At 43.8% G+C, this 14,177-nt stretch overlaps 1 protein-coding gene across 3 annotated transcripts in view; it reads right to left on the bottom strand.

Annotated features, from left to right (window-relative positions):
• The window catches only part of TMOD1 (tropomodulin 1), a 196,022-nt gene that overhangs the window by 35,252 nt on the left and 146,593 nt on the right, over positions 1-14,177 (bottom strand). For all 3 annotated transcript variants that reach the window (XM_029603559.1, XM_029603569.1, XM_029603550.1), the window contains 2 exons: positions 5,235-5,365; positions 206-313 (listed from right to left, as the gene is read on the bottom strand). In XM_029603559.1, coding sequence (XP_029459419.1) covers positions 206-313; positions 5,235-5,365 — 239 coding nt within the window. The remainder of the gene's footprint in view (positions 1-205; positions 314-5,234; positions 5,366-14,177) is intronic.

Genomic DNA, 14,177 nt, shown 5'->3' with positions numbered 1-14,177 from the left:
TTAATTAGCAGAAAAATAAATACCTAAATTTACAATATGTACACACTTACAATTAGAAACCCTAATTAGAGTTTAGGACAATCATAAATTATAATCTTACCCTGCCCTGAAACCCCCACCCCAAAAAAAGATGATGTACAGAAGTTTGGAAATAAATGAATGCAATGAACATCCCATACTGTACAGCACAGTAAAAGCCACTTACAAAAGCCACAGGATCACTGCTTCTTGTCCCCACTATGCTAAGCTTTTTGACGTAGCTGTTGTTCTTCATAGCTTCTGCATAGGCTTTTAAAATTGGTATGGGAATGTTCTGCAGAAAAACAAAAACACAAGTTTACTGAAATGAAATTAGTCAATTCTTATACATTTCCAATTGCTAAACATGAATGTGACTGTGAAAATGCAAAATTGGCTCTAGTTTTTTTGTAATATGCAATAAAATAATTACATCTTGAATTGTATGCCAATAGTAGGAGACCTACGGTTAATACAGTTTGAAAAATGAAGTCATAGACTACGTCTTAGATTTCTTTGCTTGTCTCTTGTACACCTGTTCGGGAGCATCTCTGCGGAGTGTCCAGCAGTAGTCAGCCAGCATGAATATTTCAAATGCTCATCCTTTCTGACTGGGCTTCATATAGTACACTGCTGACGTCAGCTTACTCAGCAGCAGCATGGCAGTAGAACTGCATTGCATCAGAAAATGATGTAATAAACTCTGGATGATGTGTGCATGATGGTATTATGCAATATGATGCAATATTACATCATTCTAGGCTTATTTACAGTCCTACTGGATAAATTTACACGACTAAACATAGAAAGTGAACTATATTAAATATCTTCAAAACGAGAGCCAATAAAAACTTTTCATGGTCATATTCGTGTTCAGAACATCAAGATACTACAGAGTAGGACCTTTTTAGGTCAGTAACACTTTCATTGTTGCCCAGTGTTTATTGCAAGTCAAGAAATGTAACAGGACATATAACACAGAAGCTGCTCAGTGTTGCAGCCATGCACTACACCATAGAGCAGCAAATATAACTTCTTAAAGTACAGCTTTTCATTTTTTCCTTTTCCCCGCTCCTCCCACACCAAGAAAAGGATAATTTTAAAACCTGCACGCATGTGCCCATATACGCATGTTTATGGGCTCATGCAAATTTTCTACTGTATTTTATAACCTGGGCATATATATATAATATGTGGTTATAAAATATGTATAAAATACACTTAAGCATGCATGCGTATATAAAAAACCCCCCACACACCGCACAAGCACTACTTAGCCAGATAATTCTGAAAAGCGCTACATGTCAGGACAACTAGCACATTTCAGACTTATCTGGTAAGTAAGATAGCTGGATACATCTGAAAAAGAGCTACTTATCTGGCTAAGTCAGATAGTCGGATATGTAGTGCTTTTAGATTTATCCAGCTATCTAACATACCTGGATAAGTACCGTTTTAACAATCAGTTCACCCTGTGCATCGAGTCCCTCCTGGCTCTCCACCTGAAGTACCCGATTTCACCCAGGCCCCACATTCCAGTCATTTATTCCACTTTTAAGACATTTACGATCACTTACTCTAGATATAGATCAGGAATAAATATACATAAGTAAATTGCTTATAAAATAGGCCCCTCCCCAGAACGCCCCTGGCCTGCCCCTTTTTTTTTTTTTTTTTAATATGCACAAATTTCCTCACAGACCTGATTTATGCCTGTATACTGAGGTTTCTAAAATAGCCTATACTTGCACATATGACATTTTACACGTGCAACTGCTGATTCTTACGCACGTACGTTTCCAAAATCCACCTTTCAGTGCGCAGATCCCACAGCAGCGACTGAGAAATAGTAGCATATATGAGCTTCAGGTTGGTATCTTTATCAGAGAGATAGTGCGAATAGAAATGTATGTATGTGCGACTGAAAAGTACTGAAGTTAGATGTTTTGGAAATTAGCACGGTGCCTACAGAAGGTTTTGGTGTGCTGTCCTGCCTTGCCGGAACCAACAGCTGGGAAACCGAGCAAGGTTTAAAAAGTTGCAGGGAGTTGGGGAGTGGGGATTTGTTGAGTTTTCTGTACCACTAAGGAGCGCCTCATAACTTTCAGGGTATACAACTGGTGCTAATCCAGATTAAATGTCATAATCATCAATTAACTCCAACCTTGATTTTTCCTTGTGTGTTTTACCCTGTGATGAATCTCTGGCCTGGCTTCTGAGATCCCCAACTCACAGGATGAATACCAGCAGCTTAGCAGTTGTGTGTGTCTGGCACAGGGAAATACCCTACTGTACCAGAATGCACCTCACCTAGAGCCCAGGTTTGGCAATGTAAGCAATGAAATCTAAAATTCAAATTAATTATCAGTAGCAAATCAAAAGAAAATCTCACTGAAGGCCTCTTACATTATGAAGCACCATTTAAGGGGGGGAAAAAAAAGTGCCATCGCTTTTTGAAAGTGAGAAGCTGGAGAATCCAGACCGAGCAGCTGTAACTATCAAAATGTTATTGGTGCCAACAAACATTCTTCAAATCTATGAAGTCGTGCGCTATACATTTTCAAAGCATCAATATTTAAAATAGATGTGACCGAGAGCCATTCTTCAGTTACCGGTATATGCCAGGGGAAGTATTAGCTAGAATAGGTTAGTGGGTGGGGGGTGGACCCATTCAATCTCAGTCCTTCCCTTTGAGGGGCCTGGGAACGGCCTTACCACTGGGAGGCTTTATCACTGCTCTCTCCTGAGAGTCTGGAGGCAGTCTTGTATAATTTTTGGAGAGTTAGCAGGTAGTTGTGCTTTTCAGGCCCAGTCAGAGGAAACAGGCTAACCAAGCCTGGGATTCCTGACCAGGGTTGGGAGGGTGGTCCTGCTAGATTACTCCATAGCTGGTTGGGATACTTCTCTGGGTTGTAGTCGGGATTTTGAGATTTTTCATGGTAGCAGCCTTTCTTGGATTCAGGGCACCGGGAACCCTGTGTCTGGGATGCCCATGGACAGGGAAGACCTGCCCTCAGAGGTAGTGACCCACTGTGAGGAGTAATTCCAGTGTTATATCTGGTTAAGGGAAAAGGACATTAAAAGTTGAGACAACCAGGAAGAAGATTTTTGGTTGCCCCTTCCCTTCCTGCATTGGAGCAGGGTAAGAAACCTGAATCCCGAGATCCCTCCCATAAAGGATCCAGAGGAGAGTCAAGAGACTGAGTTAAACTAAAGAACTGTAAAGATCCTAGAGAACACCAAACCGGAGTCTTCAGCCCCTGGGGAGAGAGAAATGTTTACTCTCTATGCAAGGACAGGAGTTTTGGCCTTCTGTGGAAGGGGTTTTCCTGCCCTGTTTAAAGATTGCCCTGCCTACCAGGACCTCCATCTCACCTAACCCCAGGAGAGTGGGTAGGATCCCTTGCCTATTAAAATATTCCTGTATAGGAGGTAAGTACTGTAACTGAGGAGAGAAAAGACTGTGGTGGCTGGAAGCATATTTATTGTGCCATCAGCAACTATCTTATACAGTAAATGTAAGTCTGGACACTAATCCAGTGTGCCCAGCGTCTATTTGAGTGTGCAGCACACGGGAAGAGAAGTAAGCCCTCTCCCAGGGATAATCAAGAGGAAGTTAGCCACCCCTGTACTGGGACCCGAAAGGAACCCTTCCCCCAAAGCTAGAGGATCCACATCCTGAGAACAGGGCAAAAGAGACAAGCTAGTCAGGGGTCCTGCCTCAAAGAATTTATACATTCTTTTAGGACCCCTCCCATGCAGGACAGGCAGGGTGGGGTTACATAGAATTACTTTAACACATGAGGCACAGGTCACAGGACATCACCTAATCTCATCTCAGGGCACTCCCGTTTTACAGCAAACAAGTTGATCTCACACAGGCCGATACAATAAAAAACGCGGGAGAGCGGGCGAGCGCCCGCTCTCCCGGCGTGCGCACAGGACACTCTGTCCTGTGTGCGCGCCGCAAATTAGGCCCGGCGGTAAAAAGAGGTGCTAGGGACACTAGCGCGTCCCTAGCGCCTCTTTTTGGACAGGAGCGGCAGCTGTCAGCGGGTTTGACAGCCAACGCTCAATTTTGCCGGCATCGGTTCTCGAGCCCGCTGACAGCCATGGGCTCGGAAACCGGCAAAATTGAGCGTCCGGTTTTCGGCCAGACAGCCGCGGGCCGAATTAAAAATTTTTTTTTTTTACTTTTTTTTTACTCTTCGGGACCTCCGACTTAATATCGCCATGATATTAAGTTGGAGGGTGCACAGAAAAGCAGTTTTTACTGCTTTTCTGTGCACTTTCCCGGTGCCAGAAGAAATTAGCGCCGACCTTTGGGTCGGCACTAATTTTTGAAAGTAAGATGTGCGGCTTGGCTGCATGTTGAGGGCGCTATTAGGTGCTGCGGGTGGACATGCGTTTTCCTCCCCTTACTGAATAAGGGGTAAGGGAAAACGCGCGTCGGAGCGCACTGTACTGTATCGGCCTGACAGTGATTACTGATAGCAACTACCATGCCTACTTCTGATCTCCACACCAGCACAACCCTAGCCTGCCCCTTTTCCCCCCCACGGTGAAAGGTAAGCATGAAATGGAAAATACACGCGTGTTCTTCATATTTATAAACAAGCATATACGCCCATACATGCTACTTATGTATTTTTACATGTGAAACCCTTTTGAAAATGTACTCCATGGACCTCCAGGCAATCTTATAACAGCCATTTAAACGCATAAAATTGGGTTCTATACCTGTAAATGATTTTGAAAACCAAATGCACAAAGGCTTGGGTGAAGCAGGAGAAGATGCGGTGTGTCAGTATTTTTTGCTTGCATAATGAAAAAAAATGCAGACACACCGTGCCCCTGTGCCAGCTGAAAAATAAAAAAAACACCAGCAGACTGAGGAGACTGCCACTGTAAGGCAGTCATCCAGGGATAGCAGTATTTTTTTTTCCAGCAGCATGTGTGCAACACTGGACATAAATCTGTGGCACTTTATTTTAGACACTGTACGCTGACAAAATCAGATCCTTTCAAACTCATAACAGTTAACAGGATAAAGCCATTAAAATAAAAATCTGTCATCACAATGAAAGATGAAATGCAAATTGCAGAGGAAAAAATGTTCCCTTCTATGCTGCAATATCATCACATAACTTAACTTTTCTACTCTGCGCTTTCCAAGCAATCTTGAGTTGCAAACTGAAGCAGAAAGTAACGCATACCCTAATATTATTAAGGTTAACCTCCTCAAGATCAGGATCGTTCTTCTTTACTCGCTCTAGCGTTTCTTCTACATCTGTTGAATTAGGTTCTTCATCAGGAACAGGTTTATATTGTGTTGGTTTAATAACACCTACAAGAGAAATCAAATGATGACCTCCTGCCACACTACATAAGCGAGAGGGAAGTGCATTTACCCTTAAACAATACAAACACAATGACTAGGCTAGTTAGAAAAGATGGAGAAGTTTGCTGTACAACCCCATGCTACAGGGTGACTCAGTAATTCTGTCAATGCAGGGTATGTTTTCTTTCAGTCCTGATATTAAGGCCATCCCAAATATTCTGCATAAAAAGTCTATTGCAACATCGCTGCATTTCCATAACTGCACTCCTGCAGTGACATCAACCACCCAGGCACAACTTTCACAATACTTATGATCCCCGTGTGAAAAAATAAAATGTATTTAATTATATGCTATGTCCAACTTCATGTTCAAAGCATGGCACAACATCCATATAAAAATACAACAAACATTACATAATGAATTAAAAACACACATGCACACATACACATATAAACATTTCCAAAAACATACAAAAAACCGGGGAGAATTGATTTTTAAAATGCACAATCTTACTAAACTCATAGCCTCCTACAGTAAATGTCTACAGGGTTCCTATACAGTACATTTTTTATGCAACCAATTTTATTGAGGTCATAGATATCATATTCATATGGTACAGAATATTCTTCACAAAAATATAGATGTTCAGGTCAATTACTGCTCAAGTAAAAACTATAGCAAACAATAGATGATACAGAAAGAAAAACAGTATCCTGACAGGGCCCACAGAATGAGAGACTGTCTGATGTCCTTGTAGGAGTTAAGCACCAGTCTCCCATGGGTTCATAAAAACATTAAAATGGTCAGGCAGATGGATGGTAGAGTGGACCTGGCCCAGGGGCAAGTGCAGAATTTATCAAAGAGGACAGGAAAAAACTGTGCGAGCTCTCTGACTGCACCCCAACTTCTTCCATAGGCTGATAGATGCTTCTTTCAGACTCACACCAAAGTGTATCTTCAACATTAGAAAAGTTTTATTTCTGGGGTCCCCAGCAGTCAGAGATGAACTACATTAAAAATGCACTCAATCAATCAGGGTTCATAGGCTCTTATGGCATTAATTAGCAGCAACATCAACTACAACAAAAGGGTCTTCCTGCAAAATCAGATGAGTTTCAGTACTCGCATCTCCACACAGAATTATTCATGGTCAAAGCCCTTCAATACAGCTCACCTACTTTCTAAATGACGCCCATAAGGCTGTTATGGTCCATATTCCTCCTGGCTTATCTTCGGACACCACCCAAGAGCCCCTTAATGGTCCACTGGTCTCCCATGCCTTGGCTGGACTCAGTAGACCCTGCTGCCTCCTTGGAGCTGTGGAGTTCCTCATTCTGCTTTCACTCTACAAGTCATATCCCCAGAAGAAAATTCACAGTCTGAGCACCGCCTTATATTGACCAAATAGAGACTCTCCCTCGTAACACTCATTTAAAGGAATAATACCAAATTCCCTTAATAAACCTCTACCATAATGACTCATCACAATAACCAAATAATAGAGGTTACGTAATGTCCCTTAACACTTACCACAAGATGATGCTTCTCAAATTTTAGAGATCAGGGTCTGTTTCAGGACCCCCAGCACAATACAACCCCATTTTATATAGAAGATTCAAATAATCAAAACTAAAGTCAACTACAAATATTTTTTTCAGGAGAGCTGGCATGTTATGAGTTGAAAGGAATCTATAAAACTTAAAAAATGGAGACCACATATTGAAAAATGTGGGGTGTATTTACCCTTCCTCATATAAGCTAGATTTTTCCATGATTCTTTGTAGCTGATCAGTCAAAAATGATGTTTTATAACTGTACATTGAGCTGCTGTTACTGAGTAATCCATTGTCTAGATCTCTTTCTAAAGAAAGATTCAGCAAGAAAACTCCAGGATCCTAGGGTAAGGATAAGCTGGTGATCTCCCTAATAACTGGGAGATTATAATACATTCCCGCCAAACCTGAATGCTCTGCTGAGGTGGCTGGATAAAATGTATGTATCCTTTGAGGATTTAAAAATCATTTGGTAAGGACATTATAATTATTCTCCAATATTCCTGATGAAACAGAAGACCAAATTATTTTCTCAGGGCTTCATCCCATCTCAAATTTGGTAACTGAGATCTTTTCCCCAATGTTCCATATTTTTTTTTTTAGAAAGAATGGTGCACTCTGCTTCTGGGGTGCAAAGAACTTAGAAATCTGGCCCTTCATTCAATTACAAGTACCACAAACATTTTCTAGCTCAGAGTGAGGGGCAAAGATAGAACTGTTAATTAAGAAAGTAGCAAAGATAGACAAACACCTCTTCCTTGCATTTGAAACTGATTTGACAGAGTATTAAGATCAAGGATGCCATAATCATAACGCAATGCACTGCTACTGAACAAATACAATGTTCTCATCTCTGGAAGACTTTTGAGAAATTAAATTACTTCTTCATGCCATCCAGTAAGATAACCTTTTATGACTCATTTGGCTTTTACCAACTGCATCAGTATGCAATGCAACTCTCATGCATGCACATTGTCCTGAAAAGCTGAGCAGATCGGTGTCCATGAGAACTGAAAGTAGCTTCCCCCTGGTATATCTAGAATTGGATTGGAGCCTTCTCTATGCAATCTACATTTTTTTTTTTAGGAATCCAGGAAATACATTCTAAGGAATTTTCTTTAACAATTTTCTTCCCACTTTTAATCACGTCCTATCAGAAAATGCATACCACTCAATTATTGCTTTTAGACGGCAAGCATTACAGAATCAACTCAAGTTTGGTCTTTGAAGCCCCCATTATTTCCAGCTCGAAAGAGGATAATCTGGGCTACTTTGGAAGGACATCTTCGCCAGATGAAATCAAATATTTTGGTAAATATCAACAGGAAAGCTTGAAACAGGTAAACTCTAGGTCAAATATTCATTCTGATACCTAGCAACTCAAACAGTCCAAGTAATATTATGTCCCCTCCCCGGCATTTCATTGTGTAGATTAGCAAAGGGCTTGATTTATTAAGGCTTTTCTTCCATTCTGGCTCTATGGGAAAATGTTTAGTAAATGAGGTCCAGAGTAAGAGAGTTAGCATCACATGAGGATTATCAATCATTACTTTATAAAAAAATTAACTTACAAGCCAGAGAAGTGTTACTTTCAAATTTGAGCACGTCACTGGATTCGTTCTTTATCAGCAAAGCAGTGCTGCCACAAGTGATATCTCTGTCTCTCTGATTTCTTAGCTTTCCTAATGCTCTCTGAGCTCTCCCTCAATTTTCATTGGTGAAACCATTTCTAAACACCCATTTGGATCTGCTGTCTCTTGAATAACTGAGTGCACTAATGTCCCTGTGCGTTTGGCTCTGAATTTTCTGATACTTCCTGAATCCAAATATTTTTCTGACACAATCAATTCTCTGTTGTTGATTGTGTTATATAGTTCTTCGCTAGCAGTCACTGAGGCACACAAGTCTTTTGCTGCATACTTCAATATTTCTTGGTCTGAGTTGTCCACTCTAGTGCATAGTTTGTTAAATCTTTTGTTAGACCCCCAGTTCTTTATAACATCATAACAATTTCTGTTTGAAGCTCATTAAGCCATTTATGCATGTCGGCTTTCGTAAAAGGCCTGTCCTTCTCACATCTCTTCCCAGGTGATTTAATTCAGAATCCATTGAAGACATATGGATGGGGATTGAGCACACTGTGCACCGTTGCAAACCTCTGAGTAAAAATATTCTAAGGTCCAAATTTTCTTTCCTGTGGAACATCTTTGCTGACATCTTTGTGGCAGAAAACAGGCAAAATGAAGGCTGACTTTGTTAGATATTAACTTAACCAGAAGAGAACAGTTCTCTCAGGTGGCCATCCCAATCAGCGATGTCACCTCCTCCTACAGTAAAAATATATAAATAAATGAATGGCAGCTCCCCGTTAATGGAAGGATGAGGCAAGATCTATTTTGATATAAAATGCCAAGTTAAATCCAAGATGTAATGGTACAGCATGTATCTAAAGCTGGTTTATGCACAAATCTTTCTTCAAGTGGGTTTATTTACAAAAAAGAATGTTAGGCAAAACAATATGCAAAACAGTCAAAAGAAAACAAAAACTCTAGCTTTGTCTGAGCTCTGTCTCTCTCTATATATATATTGGCAGTTACCTCATTGCCTAGAGCCAGACTAAATCTGATAGCCCCTCAGAAGCACAGTGCTGTTATTAAAGCTCTGTTAAAGCTGGGAATAGCAATCTGTTATTAGAGCTCTGTTGTTAAAGCTGAGAGATAGCAATCTGTTATTAACGGAGTTGCTGGAGATAGCAATCTGTTATTATTTAGAATAGTTGTGGGTGGATCCTTGGACCAGTGGCAGGTGACCATGCCCTCGGGGGAGATCCCGAGAGGGACCACCGGTCAGGCTCAGAGTTAGGAGATAGACACACACTAGTTCTTTTATTAGACAATATATTAAACCACCAGAGGTGATGCTGGGTTGCAGTCCCTCAGGTACTGGAACAGCGATCCCAAGGTGGCTGAGCTGTAGAGAAACTAAGAAAGTGAGTAGGCAAGACATGCAGAGTTCAGGAACAAGTCCTTGATAGTAACACTCACACAATAGTCTCTTGAGGCAGCCCAGGAGTTGGTATGCATTAGGCCCTTGAGGAGCGAGTACCTGGTTCCAGGGAAAGCTCAGAGATAGATAGAAACTCACTGATGTTATAAGCAACAAAGACTTCTTAGTAAGCAGTATATTAAACCACCAGAGGTGGCAGTAGTGGGATGGAAGCGCCCAGCTGGGCTGCAGTACTGGAACAGCAATCCAAGGTGGCTGAGCTGTAGAGAAACTAAGAAAGTGAGTAGATAGGATATGCAGAGTTCAGGAACAAGTCCTTGATGATAACACTCACACCATAGTCTCTTGAGGCAGCCCAGGAGTTGGAATGCAGTAGGCCCTCGAGGAGCGAGTACCTGGTCCCAGGGAAAGCTCTGAGAGATAGATGGAAACTCATTAATGTTGTAAGCAGCGATGACTTCTTAGCAGAAGTGGTATTCAGGAGCTGGTCCGGGATGTGGGCCCTCGAGGAGCGAGTACCAGTTCCGGACTGCGACCTGAAAAGAAAAAGAGAGAGCGAGGCCCCCCGAGGAGTGGGTTCCTCTAGTGAAGTCCGAGGAGGCAGAGTAGCTAGGTTTGCGGAGAGCAAATCACATCCACAGCGACCTGGAGGAAGCAAACCCTTGCTAACTCGTCTAGTTAGCGAAAACTGAGACCTTAAATAACTGGAGCTGATGACATGATCTCAGGGGGACGCCTTTGAGGTTCACACCAATGCCGGTACATCAGTCGGGCCGCGCGCGCCCTTAGGCATTTGGTCAACATGGCGGCTTGCAGCGTCAAGCCGGTCCGGGAATCCCGGAGGATGACGGCCGGGAGACACCGCAGCAGCTAGCCTTCCATCAACCCCAGAGGGAGTCGCCAACGAGGTAAGGTGGGCGGAGCAGAGACGTTGGACAGCGACAGACACAACAAGTGCAATCCCTTCTATCCTCTGGCATACTTTCCTCAGGCCCAATTCCCAATACTCACTCCTGCCCCTGATATGTATGTGCGCTCCCTGGTCTGGCCAGTAGCAGCCCAGGGTTCCCCAGTGTGGGGGTGGGAGCTGCACAGGTAGCCAGCCTAAGAAGATGGGGGAGAAGGCATTGATGACCATGTTGGCTTGGGGTGCTGTGTTCCCTGGCCACAGATGTTAGTAATGTCCCATATTTCATACCTTAAGTCAAGTTCTTCATTCATTCTCCTTTCTTTCTTGTTTGTGCCTGGATGTTACCACCAGACTCCTCTTATTAACAACTTGATGATGTAGAGGGGATTAACACCAGATGGGTGCCACAGATCGGTTATGGATCCAATCCAGGTGCAGTGTAGGGAACCTCACCTCAGAGTGGCACAGGACAGCTGGAGAAAGCTAGGGCTGGTCTTTTGCCTAACCAGTCCCCTCCTCCACAGGTTAAGCCCTTGGATTCTGGAGCCAGCAGGTTTCTGTGGCAGCAGGCCAACATGGTGAGTCTGGAGCAAGGCTTAAATAAGCTGGTAAAGCTGGAGCAAGGCTGGGTTAAGCTGGTAAGGCTGGAACTGAGGCTTGGACAAACAGCATGCAGCTAAGATTGGAACTGAGGCTTGGACAGGACAGACTAAGACATGACAGGATGAGACAAGTCAAGGACAAGACAGAATATGGAACATACAAGCCTGAAGGCAACAATATACAGGAAGCCTGTAGGGACTAGATAAAGTAAGGCCCCCGAGGACAAGGCAAGGAGAGACCTTGATAAGCTACAGAGCAAGGCAAAGAGCAAGAAGACTCTTAGGCCACAAGGCAAGGCAAAGAACAGAAAGGCCAGATAGCCACAAGGCAAGACAAGGAGCAAGAAGGCCGGATGGCAACAAGGCAAGAATAGGCCTGGGTAGGGCAAGGAGCCAAGGCAACTTGATGAGGAAGCATCTTGGGTTTGGTAAGGCAGAGTTTTGTATGACTGGAGTCTGGGTGTGGTGCAGGCAGGGAGAAGGGCTTGGCAAGACAGGTATCCAAGCTCACTGAGGGCTCCTGAAGGCTAGGAGGCTGTATCTCAGTTTGAGCTTGATGAGTCATGAGGAGCTGACGGGGACAGCATGGAATGCAGCTTCAAGGAGACCTCTATTGGTGGGGAGGCATCACGGTCAGGGTACGATGAGGCTGCATAGTAGGTGAAATTGTAACAGTACCCTCCTTTAAGACCTCCCTCCTCCTGGCTGGGAAACTTGGCAGACTGGCTCTGGGTAGACACCCCCTGCTGGGTGGTCTGTGAACAGATGCCCTTTCCTGGGAGGACTGACTGTGGGAGGACACCCTCTCCTGGGCAGACTGGCTGTGGACAGATGCTCCCTCCCAGATGGAGTGGCTGTGAACAGATGCACTCTGCTGGACAGACTGGCTGCGAATGGATTCCCTCTCCTGGGTGGACTGGCTGTAGGCAGGTGCCCCCTGCTGGGCCGACTGGATCAGAGCTGGAGCTCTCTGCTTGGCTGGCTGCATTTGGGCGAGAGCCCTCTGTTGGACTGGCTGGATCAGAATTGGAATCCTCTTCTGGGCTGACTAGATCCAGGGTTGGAGTCTTCTCCTGGGCTGGCCGAATCAAGGCTGGATAAGGGACCTGCTGATTTGGAGTATCCGACTGGCAAGGCCATTGGCACAGGGTGAGTGAGGTGTAAGACTACTGGCTCAGGATTATTAAAGGATGGAACCACTGGCACAGTTTGCGTGAAGGGTAGACTCCCTAACATTGGGTGAGTGAAGCGTGGAGCCCCTAGCTTAGGATGTTTGAATGATTGGACCACTGGTGCAGGATGTGTGAATTGTAACTACTGGCACAGGGTTCTTTGAAGCGAGGCAACAGGACCAGCGTGTGGTGCATGGTGCTTGGTGGCTAGGTGCACGGTGTGGATAGTGCTTCTTCCTGAGCACTGGATGTCTGAAGCAGGGCTCTCCTAGGTGTGGACATCTGTAGCAGGACACTCTCCTGAGCTAGGATGCCCCTTCTGGGCTGGTTCTGCAGGAGCAGTGGTTTTCAGAAGCTGAGGCTTAGCTGCCACTGATAGAGGTTCTGGTGCTTTTCCGGTTCTCTCTTGTTGAAAGGGCAGAGAGGAATTTGTAAGGGTTATGGAAAGTGACCTCAAAAGGCAAGATGGCAGAACAGAGATATGTAGTTCCCATACCTTCATCACAGTATCTGTAACAGGCAGAGTATTCTAGAACAGGTCTTGTGCACAAAGTTTAGATTCAGAATCTGAATTTTGTTTGGGTAGTTTAAGTCCAGTAAAGGCACACGCTGTTCTCTGATGCTTCACTGAAGGTCTCATTAGCAGCTGCTGGGTTGCAGCTGAAGACGGCTGAACCTTGCCTGAGTCAATTAGTCCTTTCTGCTTCAGATAGTTTGGTGTATGCGAATTGAGCAAGGGAGCTACAGAATCATAGAAACATAGAAACATAGAAATGACGGCAGAAGAAGACCAAATGGCCCATCCAGTCTGCCCAGCAAGCTTCACACATTTTTTCTCTCATACTTATCTGTTTCTCTTAGCTCTTGGTTCTATTTCCCTTCCACCCCCAGTTTTAATGTAGAGAGCAGTGATGGAGCTGCATCCAAGTGAAATATCTAGCTTGATTAGTTCGGGGTAGTAGCCGCCGCAATAAGCAAGCTACACTCTTGCTTATTTGTTTTACCCAGCCTATGTTATACAGCCCTTATTGGTTGTTTTTCTTCTCCCCTGCCGTTGAAGCAGGGAGCTATGCTGGATACACGTGAAGTATCAGTCTTCTCCCATGCTGTTGAAGCAGAGAGCTCTGCTGTATATGCATTGAAAGTGAAGTATCAGACTTATTTGATTTGGGGTAGTAACCGCCGTAACAAGCCAGCTACTCCCCTCTTTGTGAGTGTGAATCCTTTTTTCCACATTTCCTCTTGCTGTTGAAGCTTAGAGCGATGTTGGAGTCACAGTAAGCATGTGTATGTTTATTTAATAAGGGTATTGACTCCAGGCAGTAGCCCTCATTCTGGCGAGTCATCACTACAGGTCTGGTTAGCCTTTGGTGGTAAAGATTTTAAGTTTTCTTGATGGATGGGACTTGCTGGGTCTGTACAAGAAGTAGAAATCAAATTTTTTAAATTCAGGTACAGGTTTTACTGTTTTAAATTGGTGAGATTACTTACCTGATAATCTCGTTTTCCTTAGTGTAGACAGATGGACTCAGAACAAGTGGGTATAGTGTGCTCGTGCTAGCAGTTGGAGACGG

This window comes from Rhinatrema bivittatum, chromosome 1 (assembly GCF_901001135.1).
Source record: "Rhinatrema bivittatum chromosome 1, aRhiBiv1.1, whole genome shotgun sequence".
Lineage (NCBI taxonomy): Eukaryota > Metazoa > Chordata > Amphibia > Gymnophiona > Rhinatrematidae > Rhinatrema > Rhinatrema bivittatum.
This window is presented reverse-complemented; position numbering and strand designations above follow the sequence as displayed.